The following is a 23,879-nucleotide window of genomic DNA, read 5'->3' as shown; positions in this document are numbered from 1 at the left end:
TCCTGGCATTCTTGCTGTTGTAATGGGCAGCACTATTTTGGATGATTCTTTCTGAAACATGATGTCATAGTTTTTGCTTATCTTGACTTCTGCCCATGATTCCTCTGTTGTCTCACAGTGGAAAAAAATAAGTCATCTGAATAACTTGTATTACGTAAGAAGGGAGTGACCCCACTCCTCCCCCAGTTAGTAAGCATCTCAACTAATATTATCCTCTCTTTTCATGTAATGACATAAAGGAGAGCAATTTTAGTTAACTGAAGAATGTATAGACAGAAAATCGTATTTTCATTCTAAATCTGTCTTAATATACATGTCTCTAAGAAAAATCTGAATTTTATCTACTTGAGCTTTTTTAATGGAGGTGTATTAATTTCATGAAAATACCGAACTGCTCAGTTGTTTTGCATGAGACGTAGTGATCTTTAACTCTCACAGTATAACTTGCAAATATTCTGTTCTTTAAAAAATGCTTTCTAAGTGTGGAAGCAGATCCTATTAAGATTACCGTTGTAGTGAAACAGAAGATGTTTTAGCAGTTTCAGTCTGGTTTTTATCTTCTTTATGTAATAATACTGATACTGAAAGCATAAGTGAAGATTGATGTCTTAGCCTCACAGAAAATTTGTTTTTCAGAAATTTGCAGTCTGCTAAATTGGCATGAATGTGATTTATATGTCCTTCATTAGAAGAATGATTTGAGAATAGTCCTATATGGAGTAGACATCAATGTAAAGAATCCTTTCAAATTACTCCTCAGGATTTTAAATGATACTTCTTTTTGCTTAGAAAATAAACCCATGTCTATTAAAAGTACTAGGTTCATAAAATGTGAACTCTGTGAAATTACTTTTCCCATTTCACTTTGAAATTGTCTCTGAAGCAAAGTAAATTCCAAGTTAAGTTAGCAGAGAGCATTACCGAAATGACCAAATGCAAAGCATAATGAGATGAGTGAGGAACATATTTTCTGTTTGCTTCAGTAATAAATTATCATGAAAATGTAGTTGATCATGTTTTCTGGCAGACTAAAATACTTCTGCTAAATGCTGTCTCCTTTCACACCGAAGTAAGTGGGTTGGCAGCAGTTTTGAAAGCAAAATTGTGGCCTATTCCGCTTTGCAGTCCCAAGCAAAACAGTATGAGTACTGCAGTAGCAATAAGAGGCCAAACATGGGGTACAAATCTTTCCACTTGCCAGTCTTTCGGCTTACTTCAGTAAAGCTGTGAATGTAAGGTCACATTTAGAAATGCTGAAGATAGAGGTATTTGAGGTAAGTAGTAGTCTAATTTCCCTCACTAAATGGTAATACACAAGAAACTGGTCATCCATCTGTGATTTTCCTGTGCTATTTTGTCCATTCTAGGAAAATTTTCTGACCATGAGGTGTGTCTGCAGGCTCTGTGGGTTTCCATGGGGGTGGTGATGGGCAATCTTGTGGACAAGAAGAGGAAACCTTCGTAGTCGTATTTTAAGATCTCTCTCTTCCTCACCCTCCTGTTTGGGCTTCAAAGTAGGGCAGCAGGGCAGCAGGACAGTCGCAGACAGTAAACCGGCATGAAGATATCTGGGAAACCCACACTGTAGCCATCTTGACTGCTGGGAAGGTATTTCTGTTTCAGCCGCTTTGCTTTCTGAGGGCAATAGCCCCTTCTTACATGAGAGGAAGCCACTCATTTCCCCTCAGTGTGGTACAAACAGGCCAAAGAGGAAAACATCCTTGAAATAGAATAGAAGGATCACAGTGACAATCATGACCTGCACAGTAGAACTTGTCATCTGGTGACACCTGCAGATAAGTAGATAAATTTAAGACCTAATAGAATTGCATTTTAATGCATCCTGCCCGGGATGCTGGGACATTCTAGCATGAGTGCAGCCACAGTGATACCATCCATCCCACAAGCAGTATTCGAGTGGCTGGGGAATGCTTTTCGGGTCAGTCAGGGTGATCACATGTTGTGTTATGTCAGGAATTTGGAAATCCGTGGTCAGTTTTTACCTGACTCTTGATTTGTGTGATTCTATGCTGCTCTACTTGTGGGTTTTACAGAGGGATCATTGTATATGTAATTCATCATCTTTATCCTGGTGAGAACTGTGCGTTGAAGAACTACGTCAAGCCCCTACAGTGGGAATTGCCCACCAATTTGCTTGTAGAAAGGTTTAAGTGTTGATTTTGTTTCAGTAGAGCTATACCTTTCTGTTTATAGACATATTGTTTAAAAATTGCTTAGCCAAATTATGTCTATTATAGCTGGGTCTTTTAAAGTAGCAAGTTTTATCATTATAAAAGCTTGCATATGCAAATGGTTAAAAAACGACCTATTTTTACATTACCATGAGGTGTTTCTGCATACCTAATTTTGTCTTTGCTTGACTCCTCTCACTAAACTACGTAGTTTCTCTCTGTCTACTAGGATTTATTCCATAAAAATTGAGGTCATTTGCTGGAATTCATATTGAGGAAAAAAAATGGGTGAGAATGGTTTGTGTATAGAACACAGAAACCAGTCTGTAAAGGTCTATAATGAAATAATTTTTGTGCCTTAATTAGACCTGCCTTATTATTGTTAGCATTTATATTATAATTTGTGTTGAGAAGGAAAGGCTGCTGTGCTCAGAACATTTCAGCAATGCTGCCTATGTCAGCTGACTAGCCTTCTGCTTCAAAAACTATCAGGTATGTTTTGAAGCAATTTTCAGAATACCAAAAATATACAGACTTGTCTAATATTTTACTCTTTTGGCATCAGCCATAAGCTTCCAGAGGAAGTAATAACAAATAACAATTTTAAGTAACTTCACTCTTCCACTTAGCTGGCTTTTTTTTTTTTTTTTTTTTTTGCTTTGCTTTGTTTTAAGTCACCAAGAGGTCACCATAAAAGCTTTGCTTTTGTTCAGGATGTCTTCTTAGGCAGTTACTCTGAGCTATTAAATTTATGAACCGAGTCTCCACCATGTCTCTATGGATGCTTGTCATGATGTATCAGGCATTTAAAAATGTTTTTGTACCTGCAGGGTCACCTGACAGGGTTTTAGCCCTTCTGTAATAAGTAGCTTCTGGTAGCTACATGCCAGCTAATACACTTTAAATTGATAGCTTATGAAACTTAAAACAACTTAACTGGCTGAACTGCTAGCTGATTTTTCTATCACTTCCAAACGTGGTTTTTTTCTTCCGTCTCAAGTTTAATAATTTTTATTAGCTTTTATCTCCCAATTCTTGCAAAAATATTAATTGTTAAGTATTAAAATGTTAATTCTTATAGTTATTTTCAATGACATGCAAGTTCTTCCAAAAGCTTTCTTACTCTACTGTAGCATTTTTTAAACCTATTTTTCCTGTATTCCTTCAACTAAAACTCAGTCTAAGTTTTGACCATATTTTGTTTAAATATCTGTCAGCATGTGCTTCGTAGCATGCTTGCTTTTTCTTTACCTAGCTTCACAACCAGCATCTTTTCCCTTGCCAACACTTCCCTTTATGGTTTACCTCTTATAAAGGAATTCACAAGTTTCCACTCTTAACTTCATTTTCAAGGTTTTGTACAACCCTCTTGTGCCTGCGTGTGCATCATGTTTCATCTCTCTTCATAGCCATCCTCACTCGTTGTAATACATCTTCTAAGTTTCAGAAGCACCTGAGCCCATCTCTAGCTTACTGAGTTGTTTTTTTTCCCAAGCTACTTTGTAATGTTTGAGACATTTCCACTTCATGCTCCTCGGGCTCCTTCAGGCACATAACTCCAAGGTGCTTACCTGGTCCACGACAGGTACAAGCCCTAAAGACTGTGTATGTTGCTTAAGTTCATTTCTCCATGAAGTACCTGGAAGGGTACCGCCTTCTAACCTCAAAGGTGGCCGGGCAGAGTCAGGAAAATCCTGTGCATATTGGGCCGCCTCTAAGGCTGCATTATATTTTCCTGCCAGTCTGATGCCACAGGAATAAGCTGTTCTTATATCTCACTTTGCGTTGTGCTATTCCTACACCTCCTTCTGCTCATCGTACCCATCCTCTTACCAGTGCAAGACTATCAGGGTGACACATAGCAAATCATTTTAATTGCTTTGGATTTTGTTTACCTGGGGAGATGGTACATGTAAAATAGATTGCCTTCCGGCATAAATGTTTTCAACACAATTGACAGCCTATCACATGAGGCCATGTGTATGTTCTGACCCTTTCTGTCTGCAATGGTGGGCTCCTTTGGTGGGATTTATCTGCCCACTGTGCCGTCCATGATTTGAGAGAGTTGAGAATCTGATCTTTGATCTCCAAAGAGAGATCTCTAGAAGTTAAAAAGATATAAGATCTAAGTAGGTACTTTGGGCTGCCTTCCTACAAATATGTACTTGTTTCTTCTTTTCTGTGCTACACTGTTTTGTTCATTGCCAAGAATTATAGTTGAACAGGGGATTTTTTTATTCATCCCTTTAGACAGATTTCACTGCAGAGAAGTTTTCATTTTCATTCCTCCTGCAAGTTTCTTCTTCAGTTGTTTTTCCGGGATCTCATTCAGTGAATGCTGAACAGGGATAGCATTGCTAAGTCATTACCATTGCCAAGTTATTACAGTTTTGTAGCCGTGATGGTTAACATGGCGCATATTGTCCTGTCACTTTTTAAACCGAAGATCCCACTGACGTTAGTGTGAACTTTTACCTCAGTTTCAATGTCAGGATGTGGCTCCTTGTACAGAGTAGTCCTCCCTGCCTAGTTACCAATTGTAAGCTGCTCTCCTCCCTTTCCTCGAAGATAAACCTCCTTATCTGGTTCCTTTTTCTTGACAATAATGCTGTAGAGAGAAGAAAAAGAATAAAAGTAGGTCTTGGACAAAAATGTTGGCTATTAATTATCATTATTGTGCAATTATATTCTTGTGTAATTCTTGTCCCCTTGGAGCCTTATTGTACAAATATGTGAGGCTGAGTGTTTCCTCCTCCATAAAACAGACATTACACATTTTCATCTCATTCCCCTGCATAAAGTTGTCACTAGAAATGAAATATTAACAAAACAAAACTCCACCTCTTCCTGATTTCCCAGAGTTTCTCTACAAAGGTAGAATATTGCTAATGGTTGGACAGACAGAATTCTCTGCAAGTTCCAAACTACCTTGAGGAAAAAGTAGAGAGGTTTACAGAGGTCACATTCAAAGACTGCTTTATGGGTTTGTGCATGTATAAGCTACATAACTGCAGTGTAATTAACTTACTGTGATTTATTTCTTGGACAGAATATTGTCATGCATATCCTAGTTCCATAAACTTTTGGGAAAGATGGAAATTGTGTGCATCAGTTTTGTAAAAGGTCCTCAACCTTATCTTGTTCACATTATAAACTGAAAGATTCATGTTATTTCTCTGAAAGGAGAAATATCCTATAGTGAAATACTGTCTGAGGTACTCTTCTAGCTTCAGTGTTTGAAAGTAGAGATGATAGGAATAGAAAAACTCTTGAACTGACTACTTTTATTTAAAATTGAAATCAGACTTTGTTCTAATCAAAACATCACTTGAAGATATATGAGCTAGCAGCTTTGGCATGCACACTTACTTTCTCAAGTTTATCTCAGGAATTAGAAGTAATAAATGAACTTTTTTAATTCATTTCTGGAAATCTGAACACTTTTCAAAAACATGATTCTCAGGGGGCCTCGGTTTACCCTATTGAGGCAATAAATATGTGTAGTGGATTCTAAATAAGGAGTTCAGAATTTGGCCAAAGTTATAACTCAAGCTGAAGCAATACCTGAGCCTGAGTAATTTAAATAGTTAAGTGTTTAATATTTAATATTTCAAACTCTTAAAAAACTAAACCCAAGTTGTTTAATTTTGCATACCCTGTAAGAATATGCAATATTACTGTCAAGACTTTTCAATTATACAAAGTAGAACTGTTCAGTGCTCTTTGCTGATTGCATTGAAACTGATTTCATTTTTCTTGTTGTTATAATGGAAATTGGATGGCTTCCTCGAAAATTATCTTCCAAAGTGACTCATAAAGTAAAGGGGAGGGGGCACTGCTCTAAATATGGAGCTGTTGTTCGAAGACTTTATGATTATATCGTACATTAATCAGATATAAAGTGAAAGCCCCAAAGTGTCAGAAACAGTCTGTGATTCTGCCTGTGACTGCAAAGGCAGATTCCTACAGTGAGTTCAGAAGGAAGGCTCACAGGTCGAGGGTATGTTAGAAACACCCAAAGCTCCTGTGCCTGCTCAGGGGAGAGGGCGAGAGGGAAGTGGCTCTGAAGGGTTTTGACAAGCCAAGCCAGGCACACAGAGGAAGCTGCACAGGGCTGGTTCTTTCAATAAAGCGAGCATAAGGCCTTCTGTTATATTTAGTTCCCTTTCCCTCCCTGCCCTTCCCTTCCCCTCCCCCTGCAGTGCCTATATTTGAATTTGAGTTGTATAATAAGTTGTCATCCATTTAACATAACTTTTTTTTTCTTTTTCTTATAGTATCCTAACTTAACAAGACAAATAACTTTTCATATAACACCATAGTTAAATATAACTATTCTTTTCCAACTGATTCAGCCTTTATATGGAGGAACATGGTTAATAATTATTGTGTGTATTTTTTCTTGCACCTGAATATAACATTGTCCTGAAAGAAATTATTATGAATAACCTATTTTTATTGTTAGAAATAAATGCTTTGCCTTGACATCTGGCTCTTTGGCTTCATTTTACTTCTATAGAATAATAGAGGATTAAAATAACAATGAATGTTATATTTGTTTAATGTTTGTATTTTCAGGGTTTGCCAGGGCTGGAGGGTCCCCAAGGTCCACCTGGCAAAGAAGGTCAAAGGGTGAGTAAACTTGGTGAACAACTGGTGATAGTGCTAACTGACCTTGATGTGAGACTTCTTTCTAAGCACTAATAAAAAAAGGAAAGGTAGCAGCTGAGTATGAAGCATGCTGACAACGAACTGAGCTTTGACATTTGGGGTTTCTGTTGAGTTGAAGGAGATTTAACAATTTCAACCATCTGAAGTGTTTTAATGACTGGCAGCACAGATGTAGATATTGTCATTTGTGCAACAGGTTTCTGCTGTAATTTTAAGTGAAAGAAAATTGCTTGTAAGTTTTCATTTTATTGCTGGGATAGACCACACCTTATTATGTCTAAGACACATAAAAATATGGATTTAGGGTCATTATCTAAAATACTAACAGAAACCAGTACTAATGACCCAAGTTTGGTTGTAGATGCTGTTATGGAAGTATCAGAGCCTAACATGTATATACAAGGAAAGAGATGCAGTGCAGGGAGGGGGAAGGAGGAAGAGATTATGCCCAAGACATGAAATAAACCTTTGGTTATTCAGAATTTTAATATAATGAAGTGACTGACTGATTTCTCTGTGTTACATTTTTGTTTTCTTTGGCTTACTGAATTTGGTAGTTCAATAGAACAGATGATGAATATTTACAGTTGTGATATCAAGAAATAATTCAGTTTTGAGAGTTTATAACCTAGTCTGCTCCTAAAAGTTTGGGAAGATATTTGGACTCAAACATTTCAATATGTTTATGAGTTAAGTTGTGCCCAGTTTGTGGTTTTGAAGTTGGGTCTCAATAATTCTTGCTTTGTTTAGGGATCTTGATATTTAGTATCTCAGTTAAATTATTTGAAGTGGAAGGATTTAGTACTCCTTATCATTGATCTTAGTCAACTACAGTGAATTATTAAAGACCAGTTTAGTAATTCCAGTATTAGTAATAATAATGACAGACCAGTTCTTGAACAAGAGTAGGCCCTGAAGCTTTGTTTTACGTTGTTTTTAAATGATAAAAATAGTACTAAATTTCACTGAAGTTGAAGGTGAAAATTTGAAAGCTGAGGTTATTTAAGTTTCACAGTAAGGATTAAGAACTCATTCAGAAAAAGTCAATGTAGAAAGGCAGAATCAAAAGTTAAGTGGTGAATATGCTTTAATAGCATATTTAATAGTATATTAGTATGCTATTAAGGATTTTATAATTACTATGACTTTTATTGTTGTACGATTAAATATCCAGGACACTGAAAAGCTATGGATATCCAATTTTAGCATATTTTAAAGTGGTTTTCTGTGGAGTATTGAGTCTGCAGAAACACACAGTTTATTTGTTCACCTTCAGGAACAGTTATAAATTTGACTGTGTTTTAGAGACATCACTCTGAACTTCTTAATTTTTTGAGGCAAACATTCAGAGTTAAGACACTGCATTATATATAATGGTGGATAAATTAATTTGAAAATACTTTTGTTTTCCATTTTGCAGTGGGAATTAGGGGGTTGATACATTCATCACAGCCGTTTCCTATTTGCACATAAAATTGAACTGCTGTCTCCCTCCAGTATCTATAAAAACAGGACTGCTGATTGTTTTATAATCTCAGCCGTGCACGCAGTTGCCTTGAGCCAAACAATGGGAACAACAGACTGTAGATCCTCAGCATCTGTCTTTATCTTTCTACTAGTAAGATGCTCGCAACAATATTCTTTCTGCTGGCCACCTCCGCCCAAGCATTAGTAACATAATTTGCAATCTTATTTCGACTCCCAAGTGCATTTGCATTTCCAATACATTTAATTACACAATAACATACTGTTTGTAACAAGATCTCTGCTCTGTTTAATGACAAACAGGACAGTGCACAGTGAATGGCTATTAAATATTCCTTTTTATTTAATTATAGATGTCATGTTCCTCTGTTCTGCTTCCAGCAGATCCTCCAAATCTTTCACGTTATATGAAGTTATTGGTTCTGTCACGGACAGTCTTTTGTAGAACAAAGCGCAATATTGAGTGTGTAACCAATTATATTTTTCAGCGTATTGTTTAGACCTAAAAGTGATATTGTGCCCATTTTGCAGCCTGGAACTGTGACATGTTAGGGAAAAAAAAAGAACACAACACTCCAAAACATTTGAATGTATCTTTTCAATTTAGATGCCACGCTTTGAGAACCTGAATTTTTTAAAAAACTTTCCATTCACATTGTACATATTATATTCAAAATTTTAATTGCCACTTACATCAGGAGCATTTTTAAGAATTCAACTCCTTTGAAGATTAGGCTTAGATTAATAAGGAGATGAAAGGAGAATCATTAAGTCTGTAAGTTAGAGACCTCTCAGCGCACATTGAAGCAAGATATAAGATACTGAGGAAATTAACAATATTAATGGTGATATTGTCAAAAACTCAAACATGTAGAAGGCTCATATTAGAGCTAATGACTTAGGTAAGCAACAGTACAAAATGAGATAGAAAGGGGAGAAGAAAAGCCATGCCAGTGGAACAACTAAGAAATACCAAAGGTGGGACCCTGTCCCAAAGTCGGCACCCATCTCCCTGTGGTCACTATAGAGGGAACTAGGACAACTGTGCCCCTGTTAAGAGGAATACGTCTGGGTAGTAGTATTTCTTTCACCTCACAGGAATAATCTACATCAAAAATTACATAATAAAAATACATATCATAATTATTGTGGAAATAAAGTAAGTATAATTATATATCGTTGTATAATTATAATAAACATAAAGATTAACTGAGTTGTAGATTTTTAGTTTGAAGTTATGCCAGCCTTAAAATATTTTTGACATGTGTGAAATTGGCTCACAAGCACAAAAGTACAACATCACGGAATTAGATGATGACTGTGGGTTATTTATTTCAAGAGTAAAGGGGGATCAATACATTATTTCGAATAAAGTAGTAACAGCTTTTGTGCAATGGATACACCGTAGATAAAGTTATAGGGTATCTTTTGAGCCGACACGTGATTATTAAAATGCTATATATGTCACTTTCTGTGGCTTGGTGATCTGATGTATTACTACTGTATGATCATGCTGGGATATGATCTTGCTCCCACATCAAAGAGCAGTTTAGGTTCTTACACGTTTAAATGATGGTATGCAAATAAGTCAGCAATGGAAATTGATGACAAAAGTGTGTGAAATGTCTTCTGTCTGAGTTGGTCTCCTTGGATGCTTTCCAGATATCCAGAAAGATGAAAGAGGTTGCAGAAAACTGTGTACATTAATGTGATATGTTTACAGAAATGTACTATAGGGAGATCGTTCAGAATGAGAGAGATGAAGTCCTGAAAGCTTTTTGAAAGGATCTGTGCAGCATTAAAGGATCCTGTATCAGGATGCATTTTCTGTTTTTTGGCTTTGCTTAAGAGAAAATTCCAAACTTATTAAAAATTTGAAATAGTGCAGTCATGGAGAACAACTAGTGTGATGATAAATAAAAATTAGATTCTTATGGATATTACTTCTTTCATACTGTTGTAGTAGCAAAATGCATAAATATTTCCTTTTTGAATAAACAAACACATTAATAGTTTACCATTTAGCAAGTGTATTAGTTACAAGAATAAACTCATTAGTTCCCATTCTTTCTTCACTTATTATGACACCTTTTCCTCTCATCTCCTTTGTTATGTCTTCTCATTGTGCATATTAGCTGTCGTATGCAGAAGAGAGCAACCTTCACGAGCAATGAGGCAGTACAAACAATGATCTCCAGACTTAAATAGCTTATTTCCTTTGCAGAGCAATAAAAAGGGAGGAACAGAGTTGTGAGCTAAAGTAAAGCAACTGGCTTTCTATTTACTACTGTGCTTCTCTATCTAGCTCTACTGAGCTCTACAAAAAAAAAAAAAAATATATTCAATGATTCATCATACATGGTGCATCCTTATTTAGGGTGTTAGAAGAAGAAAGTAATGGTTAGGCAGAAGAAATAGTAGCTACATGATAATCTGTCCTTATCCAGAGACAACACAGAGAACTTATTTCTGATTCTTCAACCAACCTGGGGCATATACAATACTCATTTAAAGGTCATCTTTGTTGTGACAATGTCTTGAATGAACTTAGTTAATTTTTGTATGAGCGTGTACTGCCCTTATGTTTCTCCTTTTGCCATAGCACCCACTTCCCCTCAGATGTGTTAACCAACATTGTGTTTTCCTGTGGGTGCAAGAAGTCCTCAAACCTTTACTGTTCTTACAAAAGGCCAGTGTTTCTCCTTGCTTTACCACTAATGACTTTGTATATTGTTCTAGTTTCGTCATCTTTAGTGAAGTGGTTTATGTTAGATATGAGACCTTGCTAAGTAAGAGCCTTTGGTTTTAGTTCTGGTCACTGGAAGAAGTGGGCCAGTAGAAACAGCTACCATTCCCTTTTCCTCCTGGATGACAAACATTAGACCATTCTGTGGGCACTACATTCATACATAATTTTTCAGTGTCACTCTTGTTGGCTTCAGGCATTCAGAGAAGCATGTTACTGCTGCAGCAACTTGATACTATTACACCAGTGCTCAGAATGACATCAGGAGCTTCAGAAAGGTAATCAGTTGTTACTCAGAAAAGTCCCTGGTCCAATATTACTGACCAACAAAAAACCAGAAAGATTGGGCGCTAACCTAGCATTGCGTGGCATTTAAACCACGATGGACAATTATGCCATCTTCCTGGCTCCCCACGTTATGCAGGACTTTATTTTTCTCAATATTTCTGCACTTCAGTTGAGTATATCTTTCACAGAAGTAGTTTCCACCTGAAAGACACCAGCAAGTCTCCTTGATTTCTTTGTTCCAGTGTTTCCTGTCAATCTCACATTTCAAAATGTGCTTTTTATTTTATACTTGAGTGTGTAGCTTAAGCCTCCAACAACAGGGTTTTTTTTAATAACTGCTTTACATTAAAGAGATATTTAAAGTTTTTTCTCTGTAACCGAATCACCATTCAATTTTTTTTGAGAAAATTCGACTAAGGTTCTTTAGCTCCCCATGTAAAGAATTTTCTAAAGTCTTCAAATAATTTTGTCACATTGCTATTCTTTCCTAAAAATTTCTGCTACTTATAATTACAGACTTCATGGAGTTTTCCAGATTCTGTCTTTACTATGTTAAATGCAGTGAAATGAAATTTTTGTTTCCAAAATATAATTCCAAAGGTTTTGGAAATTAATGCTTAATTTTATTTGGATATCTTTGTAGCAAGGATTTTCCCTGAACTTGGTGCATTTTTTTATAAATACTATTTATTCTGAAAATTATTTAATTTATTAATATAATATTTCAGTGAATTTCAAAATTTCTCTTAATGTGAAGCATCAAAGCAACTTTGTTAGACAGCTATACTGTGAAATCTAGAAATGGCCATTTTTCATTCTCAGTTGATATAGAAGAGCCAGGCCTAGCACACAACTAACATAGACAGCAGTTTCTGCAGCGGTTTCTGCTGCTTTGAAATTGTCTTGATATCTTCTTGAGCTTCTCACCACTTTTGGGAAGCCTCTAAGGAAACTGAGAGTGCCTGGGCTGCAAGGTAAGGCTAAGGTAAGGGTAGCTCTAGCAGCTTCTAACAAACTCCATCAGCTTGATCAACAGGTGCCTGCAGCCTTTGTCCTAGCTGACCCCTAATTAGGGAGGGTCGAGCACCCTTTTAGCCAACGCCAGGAAGAGGACTCTGTAACAGCCAGGCCATGCAGCAGTCTGTGGCGATAACAGCAGCAGCCAACAGACGTGCAGCAGTTTGCATAGCAGATCATGCAGAAGAGGCCAGCAAACTTTTTCTGTCAAGTGTATGCATTCTTAAAGGTGATGGTCACAAGGGACAGGACCCAGGTGCTACTGAAATAACTGTTCTCTGTTGGACTCTTGCACCCAGGCAGCTTCAGATGGAGGACACAGCTCTGTAAGTTCATGGGGCCTGGTGGGTTGCATCCACAAGTGCAGAGGGAGCTGCCTGATGTCATTGTAAGGCCACTCTTCATAATCTTTGAATGGTCATGGTGGCTGGGAGAGGTTCCTGAAGAAAGCAAATATCACTCTGTTCTCAAGAAAGAAGATCTGGGGAACTACAGGCCGGCTGGCCTCAATCCCTGGGAATGTGGTAGAGGAAATCTTCCTGGAAACCATTTCCAAACAGAGGAAAGACAAGAAGGTGATTGGGATAGTCTGTATGGATATACAAAGGAGAAATTATGCTTGACCAACTACATTGCCTTCTACAATGGGGTGACTAGCTTGGTGGATGAGAGGTGAGTAGTGGATGTTGTTGACCTCAACTTTAGCAAAGCTTTCAACACTATCTCCTGTAATTTCATGTCCTCAATTTCATAGACAAACTGAAAGAGTAATAAGTGGACAGTGAGATGGATTGAAAACCAGCTGAACAACTGGGCCCAGAGGGTTGCACTCAGTGGCACAAAGTCCAGTTGGAGATGAGTAACTAGTGGTGCACCCTAGTGCTCAATAGTGGAGCCAGTACTGTCTGGCATCTTCATTAACAACCCAGACAATGGGGCAGAATATAGAAGAGAACTGGGACAAGAGGAATCATATGAAGTTCAACAAGGGAAAATGCAAAATCCTGCATCTAAGGAGGAATAACCCCAAGTATTAGTATACACTGGAAGAAAACTGTCTGGAACTAAATTTTCTCGAGAAGAACCTGCTAGACAACATGCAGACCATGAGCCAGCAATGCACCCTTGTGGCAAAAAAAATAAAAAAAAAAAAAAAAAAAGGCCAACAATATCCTGGACTGCATTTGGAAGAGCATTGCCAGCAGGTCAGGGCAGATATCCTTGCCCTTTGCTCTGCACTGGTGAGACCACATGGAGGAACACATGGACTTACAGGGCCACGAAGCGGATTAAAGTGACTGGAGAATCTTTCATAAAAGGAGAGGCTGAGAGAGCTGGGACTCTTCAGTCTGGAGAAGAGAAGGCTCAGGGCAGGTCTTATCAGTGTGTATAAATACCTGATGTGAGGGAATGAAGAAGAGGGAGACAGATTCTCCTCAATAGTAGTCAGTGACAGGTCAAAAGGCAATGGGCACAAATTAAAACCCAGGAAATTCTGTCTGAACATAAGAAAACACTTTATTGTGAGAGTGGTCAAATACTGATACAGGTTGCCCAGAGGTTGTGGAGTCTCCATCTGTGGAGATATTCAAAAGCTGAGTCAACACAGTCCTGGGTAATTGGTCCTGCTTGAAGAGGGAAATTGTACTAGATGATCTCAAGAGGTCCCTTCCAATCCAGATGATTTTGTGATTTTTATTTAACTAGGTCAAGCTTATTCTCAGCATAGTTGCCAACAACTTCATTCTTACAGATTAATAGGATTTTTGTTTTAGTTTTTGTATGCATTTAAACAGACTGATTCTCCACCATGGTGGTTTCCCTGATACCAGCAATAAATTCAGTTCAAACATTTACAAATCTTTCTACAATACCACAGTCATATTCTTGACCATGTATACCTTAGGAAATTGCAGATGTCTTGAAGTAAATATTTTTGAAACAATTCCTTATTTCCAATTGTTGTGTTTATAATTCCAAATACTTCACTTAAGAGGAAGTTATTTTAGCGTTATCTTAGTAATAAATTAAACACCTCATAAAATTAGAAGTTATTTGGGTTGTCATATCTAGTGTTTCCGCATCAGTTTCACTAAAATTATGTGTTTGGAGGGACCTTGTGAAATTGCAATACTTGCCTTCTGTTAATAATCAGGTTACTTGCTGAGATTACAAGTTTTTTTAATCAAGCATGAATAAAATTATTATGACACGGTGGAAAATCTTCCTAAGTAAATAAAATGGCAGGGAGCTGTTAGATTTTCTTAACATAATTATTTAGAGTGACATCAAAATTAATTTAAATTCAGATTGCATTTATCTAGTTTATAGAACTTAAATATTTCTTTGACATAATTTGTTTTCTAGTTCAGTGAGTAAATGTTGTAGTCAACCGGTTGTAAAACAAGCTTTACAGAGCAATGATAATTACTGCATAGTAGGTCAGGCTCCTGGCACAGTGCAAACAGCATTTTTCACAGCTACAGCTCTGAAATTTTGAAATCTCTTTTAATCTTCTCAATCCTTGACTTTGATGTAAGTTGTTTGTAAGGATGCAAAGCTGCGGTCTGATTTTTATCTTTAAGTTGTAATGCTGTGCTTTTCTTCACTCAGGTATCTGACAGTCTAAAAATGCTTAATGTAAAAGAGAGAGGTAATTTTCAGTTTTTTCTACCAGAATGCCTTAAAAGCAAAGTAAATAACCAGTAAAGTAGGATCAAAAAAAGTTTCCCACTTTCCTGTTTAAAAATGGGATGGAAAAGGTTGTAATTTAAAATGCTGAAGACAGATTTGTCAATTATAATTCTATCATTTTTTAAATTTCTTTGTTATTTTCCATTGAAGAAATTAAAATCTAATGGAATAGCAGAAATCATTTCACTTTTCAGAATTTTCAGGCTCCGTTCCAAATACTCTATTATCAATATTTCTTTTAATGTCTCTTAACAAAAGGTATAGCAAAATGAGGCAATAGGAAATTATTTCTCATCATGGAAAATTAAGATGTTCATTATAAAAATGTCTTAATGTAGTTGAAAAATATTTCTACAGGTGATTTTGAATTTAAAATGCACCTTTGTGAATACACTTGAAAAAAATGTGACTTTGTGTAAGGGATTTGTTGGCAAAATAGGTTGTGGCATTTCACTTGTCGGCATTGCTATGCCTGTTTAAGTACTTTTTTAATTGTTTGTTAAATGCATTTAAATAATATTATATAGTCTGACTAGGCACTCCCTTTTAGCATTTTATTAATACCAAAATGAAGAAACTAGAGTTTGTTGAAAATCATTCCTGAAATTGAAAAGCCAAGGTTGAGTGCAGGAATGCTTCCACATTAGTGAGGAGCTCCCTAGTGACTTTTCTTCCAAAACAGGGGATTAGGGTCTGTGTGCTCTGTTCTTCTGTGAGCCATGTTTCTGTGAAAGGCTTTAGTGGGATACAAGGGACAGACTTTCGCTTGTTTTCTGCAAACGGCTTAATTTCTTGCCTTCTGGCTTTATTTCCTGTGAGTTTATTCAGGTTTAACATTTAATACAGAGGTTAATTTGTAATACACTGGTTACCATAATACATCCTCAAGGCCAAGGTTAATAGGATTGAAGAAGGAATTGTACATTCAAGCCTTAAGGCTATATTACTGAAGTTAAAAAGGTTTTGTTGACTGCGACGTAGATTTCCAATTTAAGAACGAGAATATCTAAACTGTAAGATTTCTAAGGATTAAAAAAAACCCCCAAACTTCTTGAATTGTGGCACGACCAAACTTAATGACAAAACTCTTCGTTAACAGCAGTTGTGCAGTCAGGTGGTTAAATGTCAAAGACCTTTTTTAAAATTACCAAATTTGGGGCTAAATGCATGGTGGAAAATAATGACTCTGTATTCAGGCTGTGCATTTGTTGTAGATTTGTTATTTTCCCTTTGTGATCTGTCAAATAGTTGGTTGGGATCCTGGAGAACTTTCTCCTATCCCACAACCAATCAGTAGATGTGCATTGTTGAGTTACTGGGTTGGATGGGTGATTGCTCTGATTTTTGTGATTAATTCTAATCTTCTGTTTCCAATTAGCTCTTGAACTGACTTTCTTACTGATACAATCATGTGACATCTGCCTTCATTCCCCTAAAATGGCAGTCTGGCAAGCTTTTTCTGATAAAACATGGAGCAGAGGACTGTCACCAGCTTTGGGCTGGGCTGGGTTTCCCCTGGGTTAGAGTTGGTTGCAACTCTGCAAGCTCCAGGAGCACTGGGTTGTGACTACAGACAGAGAGGGAAAATGGGGAAGCTTATATGGACTAGACGTATCAACTTAGAGGACTGAGACAAAAGAAAGCCTCTTTTCTGTACTCTGAATTAGCATAGGCACTGGGACTTGTCTGGCTGCTTAGTGGCAATTGTGGGCATCTGGAGAAACAGTCTTTTAACTGCCCAGAGCTCCACTGACATGGCTGTGTTTAGGTGCCTGAGGGGCTGGCAGGGTTTCTGTGGGTTGGGCTCTCTGAGACAAGGGTCTTTACTTCCTACCTGTCTTCTGCTTCAGGTATATCTGTCCCTCTGTCAGTCTGGTTTCGAGGATTATTCGAGAGAATCTTAGTTTAGCTTGGCAAATGAGTTACATAAGCCTCATTAATCTTGCATAATAACTACAGCAGTTAAGATGTTAAACCCCAGCTTCCTACTTTCTCTAGAAATAGTTCCTGTTTTGAAATGTGATGATGTGTTTCAGGAACGCTGATCAGCGGTTTCCCTTGAAAATTCACACAGGCTTATTCTAAGAACTTTTCCCCTCGTATTTAAGTGTGGGTTCTTTAAATTATTAATTCCATAAATCATGTCAGTGTTCCTACATAACTCTGCTTAATTTTATCCTAAAATAATCCTCAGTTTATTTTTAGACACTAGGATTAGCGATCTTACTCTTCTATAGTTAGAGATATGTGAATAGATGGATGCAACATGATACTGCAGAGGGTTACAATATAGACTGCGTTCTTGCATTGTGTGTTGGACCTGCAGCAGTGCCCAGGGGCAACAGTCAGAATCAGAGCACAAGCTTATGGAAGGATGCACAGAGCCTCTCTTCTGAACAGCTTTCCATCTAATAATGTAAGGCAAAGCTTGTCAAGTCATTTCAATTAACAGAAGGGGCGAAGGAAGAGAGGAATAAAGAGAGCAGTTGACCGCATACTTCAGCGAGGCATTCAACTGGGGGTTGCTGAAGCATATAATTTCTCATTTATTTTATTTTTAATATTTTGTCTTTTTTTGCCCCTAACGAAGCAGTTACTATTTGAATGATTTGTGTGTATATCGTAGCTGAAGTTTGTCCTATGGAAAAGAGGAAAGTAGCCAACTGTCCAAATTAGTTGGAGGCAAGCATTTCGTGAGTTAAGGGGACAGGATGCAATATCAGTAATGTTTAGACAACTTCTTATCACATTGATTTCCAACAAAAATGTATGCAGCACAAAGGAAATAACCATCAACTATTTTGGTTTTCTTTTCTTCAGATGTTATTCTAAGTAGTATTAGCCAATTTGTTCACACCACTTATCTTTTTAAGATAGTTTACAGTGGTATTGCATTTTTTTTAGTGAAAGGAAGTATGTAATGCCTAGAACATTTATTTGTATTTTAAGTGGTTTTGTAACCTCAATATTTGCTCAGCAAACTCAACTAAATAAAGGTAATGGGCCTCCAGTGCCAGCTGCCTGCCCCATACATGATGGTATGGCAGCCAGTACAGCTCTCATGGGGCTGTTGACACCCACTTTGCACAGGAGATGGGAACAGTAGCTCTCTGCTCAGCCCCCTCTGTGAGCCAGAGAGGACAGAGTTGTTTTTCACTTTCTTGCCAGAAGGAAGACTCAGAATCAAATTGTAAATATTTAGTCACAGACTGGCTCAGGGTCTGCTCAAGGCAAGGCCACAATGAGCTTATCAAAAACATTCTTCAAATTATTTTAATTATCCTAAATAAAACCATGAACGACTTTTCTTTGCTTACACCCTTACTATAGTATATATTTTAATTTTTTCCATTCTGATGCTGGGAAGTTATAGAGAAGCAGGAGTGCTGGCAAGTAGGTGGAACTGTGTGTATCCCTAACATTTTATCTCTGTATCTGAAAGGCATTGCTGAAAGTTAGTGGCCTTTTACTCATTTCTGTGTTAAAATTAAAATATCAGACAGTTCTGAAGGGTGCTTGTAAGAAGAAAAAGGACTTTTGTTCCTCTGGAAAAAAAAATATGCTTCGTACAGACCTGTGTTATTGTTCTACAGGATTTCTGAACACATGGCACATAGTATAATGACTAATAATACAATGATTGGATAAAAGGTAGGGAAGTGTTTATTCTGTGTTCTGGCAATTAATAAATGACAGTGAAAATAACTGATTTTTCAGAAAATTTGTCAAGTTTTGATTTTGCAATATGTCGTAAACCACATTTTAACTCATCTTGTAAATAGAGATGAAATTGCCTTCCCAACATATTCCATGTTTTCCTGTGTAATTAACACCTCGTTCACAGCTGTGTCTGCCAGTCAAAGCCCTGCCTTCTTCCCCTGGACACTTCCTTGATACTTTGTTTAGACTGCTGAGATTTTAAGTGTCATCCTCCGGATCCTTTAAATAAGTCCAAACAGGAAAAGGAAAGTGCTTCAAGAAGTCAACAGTATAGATCGTTATAACTCAGAGGGACTATTTAAAAAGTATGAAGCAATTTATCTTTGTTTATTACTTACATCATTATCTTTCAATCTGTTTTTCATACTTTCCATCTGTATTTCTGAAGTAGAGATCAGTCCAAAAGACTAGATCTAGCTGACAGCAGTCTCCTTTTCTTGTGCACGTGTGCCTTTCCCAGTACCATGCCCTCTGTTGCCCAGTGAAGTGCATCAATGATCAAAGTGAAAAACAACTCTACTTTTTTGTGGGCCATCCTTAGACCAGACAAGTTCCCAGGTCTGGCTTGTCACGGGGCTGCATGGACAGTGTTACCAACACAGCAGAAGACGTGCTAGGGGTGGGTGGTAAGGGCCAGTGTAGCCTTGAGCCCATTATAGGCACCTAGTACCATATTTTGGTTCTGAAAATTTACCCTGAGGTGCCCCAGTTACAGCCCTGCATGTGCGAGTACTGGTGGGATTAAACAGCTCAGCACGTACCATATGTCTCAGCTAGTTAAGACCCAGGAATTTGGCACTCCAAATATGCTTAGGTGGTTTGTGGTTTTTTTTTTTTCACACCACCCTTAAAACACACTGAGTGACTGAGGACCTTCATAAAGCTGTAGTGGCAGTGTACATGTTATGTGGCACAGCCCAGTGGATGAAACGCATCCCCACAGCCCTTTTTCAGTTCGTTCTTCAACTTGAAGGGCTCCAAATCCCTACCTCCTGCTTCTCAGGAGAGTCCCTGGCATCTGGGCAAGAGATTGCTCTGGTGAGTTGCAGGGTGTGAGGAGGAGGGATTTTGCAGTCTTACTGCCATCATCTTGTTCCCCCTAAGCATAGATCAAAGTTAATGAAAGGCAGAGCGTGAGGGTGGTTTTCAACAGATCAGGGTTCTCACTGTAAAGAGCGATGCTGAGATTTCACTTTCTGTTCCTTAGATTGCTTCTGCAGTTTGTGTGAGATCATCGTTTAATAAAGCATGGAAGCAGGCTTAGAAGTGGGGACCATATCTTACAGAAATACCTCTATGTGTTAATTGTGAGCTGTCAGCAAGCATTTTCACTTTTTAGCTTCATAAGTCAAGTTTTCACCAGGACATCCCCCTAATGCTTTTTGGTAATTTACGTTTGCCGTATCCAAGGGAAAAATTTTGTCTTAATGGATACTACTTTCTTTTTTTTTTTTTTTTTTTTTGCCATAGCACCTAGATATTAGTTGTTCTGAGCTGTTGTTTGTAGAAAATGTGCATCAGATTTCAGCTTGGCAATAAAGATGTAATTTATTGTAAATTAATTCTGGTTTTATGGAGGAATATATGAAAACAGCAGTTGTTCAATTGAGCTCTGTACTAAAATAATGGAATAGTTACATGTGCATGGGTTTTAGAATCTGAGTGGAAAGTCTTCTGTTAACTTAGGTAAACTTTTATGGATCTTAAGTTTTAATGCAAATGATTTTGCATGTGCATTATATACACATGGTATACACAGATGGTAGTAATTGTACGAGGAAGGTGAATTGGTTTTTGCAAATAAATCTCTGACTTTTCTGCTTCTTATCACATCCTGGAGAAGAGTATGCGTGTTTGTTAATTGGATTACGGTGCACATATGTACTTACTGTGCAAGTCAGGGTGACGACTGCAGCACAGTTTAACATCCCAAGCTCTGGTATATTTAGATAAAGTGTAATTTCCTTACACCTCATCAAGATTCTCTGTTTATAGCCCTATCAATGTGCACTCATATTTGAGACATGGCTTTAAAATGTGACGGTAAATGTTAGTGATGCAAATACAGTTTGTCGTAACTATTAAAAACAATCCTAAAAGTAGTTGAATTAGATAGTGTTGCAGTGACAAATACAGAGTATTCATTTTGGATAGTTTCTGAGTTTTTTGCTAATAAGCAGGGCAATAAATCTTTTCTTAAACAACATTCTTATTCCAAATCAGTCACTAGCCATAACATTTATAAATGTCTGTTGTTCTTTTTTATTTCCAGGGAAGACGAGGCAAACCAGGCCTCCCAGGAAAACCAGGGCCACCAGGACCTCCTGTGAGTAATTATCAAGAGGAATGGAAAATTTTCACTCTGTCCTGGAACTTTGTTAGCATTTTTAAAGCAGGTTACCTAATCATAATCATAGTTGAAAACAATTGATCTGTGTTTACTCTGCTGTGTCAAACAGCTACTATTGCTGGCCTTTTGATGCAGCAAACATAAAAGGACTGCATCCACAAATATGAGAGGCTACACAGGAGGGAAAGAACAAGATGCAAACTTCAGCAGAGGAAGCAGTAATTGTCTGGCATTTCAAAGGACTGGCCATGTATACTAAATGTGAATACTGTGCATTCATTCACTTTGCAAAATGCGTGATGCTCTATAGAGGATGGGATAATTTCTGTCTCAGAGGGGTAATTTGAAAGATGAAGGACTGTGTGAAGCATGTGCCAACTGTCTGAATGGTAGGGAGGATTATACCCAGCACTGGAATGAGCACTCAGCTGTAGTTCAAATGAGTTTACTGAAGAATTAAAAAGATTAAGAAATACATGACTCTATGAAAGGATTTGTAATATGAAGAACTAAAGCATTTGGCTCAGATCTAAGAGGTTTGGGATGGTTTTTTGGTTTGGTTTTTTTTTTTGAAGTGATACATGATTTTGAATTTGAAGTCAGGCATGGATGAATATTAGTCTAGAATGAACACAGCCTTCCTTTGATAGAGGAAGATTTGGTCATTTTTGTAAAATTCCCTATATATTGTGTTATAAAAATGCTGTCATGCACAAATACAAAACAGCTCTTTGTGGATTAAGTAAACTTCTACTGCTTTAAAATCTTAATATCAAGCAAGGATTTCATAATTCCTTTTTCTGCTAACCTGAAATAAGTAAAGGACAGTATTTGTGCATCAGAATGTTTGATCCATGTGCTTCAACCTCACTGAAAGGGAAAGCTCATCTTATTTGTAAAGAAGAGAATAATGCAGTGTTGCGTGAAACACAATTACTAAAATGAAATAGATGTCATTTACACTCTTTAAAAACAAAACTGCATAAATTTTGTAAATATTTTTTCCCTGTTTTTCCTTGAAAGATGTGTTCAGAAAGAGGAGTTGATGATGGAGTTCATTTATCCTGCATCATGCTAAATAGTTAAAAATCCTTCACTCCCTCTCTTCTCCCCTGCATATGGTCATATTGAAGGGTTGCTTATTTGAGTCTTTTGAGCAGTTTAGGCTTCCTAATGCTGAAACAGTGCAGCAGCCTGTGGGAGTCTGAACTGAGGGAAGGAGTGAATCAGAATCTTTCTTAATATAAATGCCAATAATGACCTTTAAAAGATAAAAAAAAAAAAAAAAAAAAAAGAGGCAAACCGTAGCAGAGGTCAGTGTTAGACCTAATCTACTTAGCTTTTTGTGAACCCATGAAAAGCTGTTTCTCCATTACAGATTTCTGCCATCATAGGTTTGCTGGCAGGTCAGTCTTGTGAATATGTATGACAGACATACCAGAAATCTTGAGTGGAAGCTAAGTAGTATTTTTATTACTGAGACCAATTTCAGATTTTCTTACAGCAAACGGAAAGCTCAACATTGGCAGCATGGCAGCATCCATACAAGGAGCTCTGGATGGGTACTGTAGCCTAGCACTACATATCAGAAAAGCATTCCTCAAGCAGTCATGGCCTAAATATTGGTTAAAAGTATCTGTTTCTGGTATAACTATCTTGATGCAGTCGTTGCTTTGGATACAACTAACACCAGTGTCTTATGTTCTTCTTCCAAGACTGAGGATAAAATGCGCAGAAAAAGCATACTCTAAAAGCAGTAATGCCTGCTAATGTGCATTGGCAGTATCTCCATGTTTAAAGTGCTACAGCTTGTACATACCAAAGAGACTTTAACATGATCCATCCTTCCTCCTCTCTTTTTCAAGTCCCAAACCATATTAATTTTTGCTATATTGTGCTTCCAGTTACCCCTTCTCTTCTAATTGCGGGTAGTGGCAGCTTCCTCATGCACCTGGATATTTTGTTGGCCTTTACTTTGGCCTTTCCAAAGTGCAACAGAACTATCACACCTGCAGGGTGGTTGCTGTCAAAAGTCTGACATTTGTAAAAAGTAGACTCTCCAGCAAAAGTAAGTTTGGTGTTTGGTTGATGTTTTGGAAGAAATTTGTATTTGAGAAAAAAGATATTCAGTCATTGATTGTTAGGGTACCTACAGTATACACTGTATGTTTGAAATGAATAAATTTACCTAATTTATTTATCAGTTTATGCCATGACCTTAAGTACTTAATTTACATATTAGAACAGCCAAGTGTTCAGTACTGACCAAAAAAAAACCTGAGAAGGAAAGTTCTCACTCATTGAGGAGGAAGTTGGTGAACAGGGTACAATACTCAGGGGGTTTGGTATAAAGGACAGTCCTAAAAACAGCGCATGCAGGGAGGGATAATGAGACCACATTCTGAATAGTCAAAAGGGCTTTAAATTGGACACTACTAAGTGGTGTGAGTTTTGATTAATTAAAATAATAATTTTTTACCTACTTGCACGGCAGCATTTAAGACTTTTCTAACCCTCTTTCAATACCTCATTTTTTAAATTTTTTTTTTCCCTAACCTAATTTCTGGGGGGGGGGGGTTCAGCAAAATTGATGTTTTTAGTGAGTTTCTAGTCCCTTAACAGCATCTGCTCATCTTTGGTTAAAATCCTGTATTGGTGTCAGAGACGTAGATTGATTGGCAACTGGTGATGAAACTATTCAGTTAAAGTGGCACTC

At 37.3% G+C, this 23,879-nt stretch overlaps 1 protein-coding gene across 1 annotated transcript in view; it reads left to right on the top strand.

The window, feature by feature from the left end:
• Positions 1 to 23,879, top strand: part of COL19A1 (collagen type XIX alpha 1 chain) — a 198,961-nt gene that overhangs the window by 112,598 nt on the left and 62,484 nt on the right. The window contains exons 15-16 of the mRNA XM_086461493.1: positions 6,771 to 6,824; positions 21,086 to 21,139. Coding sequence (XP_086317619.1) covers positions 6,771 to 6,824; positions 21,086 to 21,139 — 108 coding nt within the window. The remainder of the gene's footprint in view (positions 1 to 6,770; positions 6,825 to 21,085; positions 21,140 to 23,879) is intronic.

This window comes from Leptosomus discolor, chromosome 2, assembly GCF_034619465.1.
Source record: "Leptosomus discolor isolate bLepDis1 chromosome 2, bLepDis1.hap2, whole genome shotgun sequence".
Classification (NCBI taxonomy): Eukaryota; Metazoa; Chordata; class Aves; order Leptosomiformes; family Leptosomidae; genus Leptosomus; species Leptosomus discolor.
The sequence above is the reverse complement of the archived record's forward strand: the minus strand, read 5'-3'. Positions and strand labels throughout refer to the sequence as shown.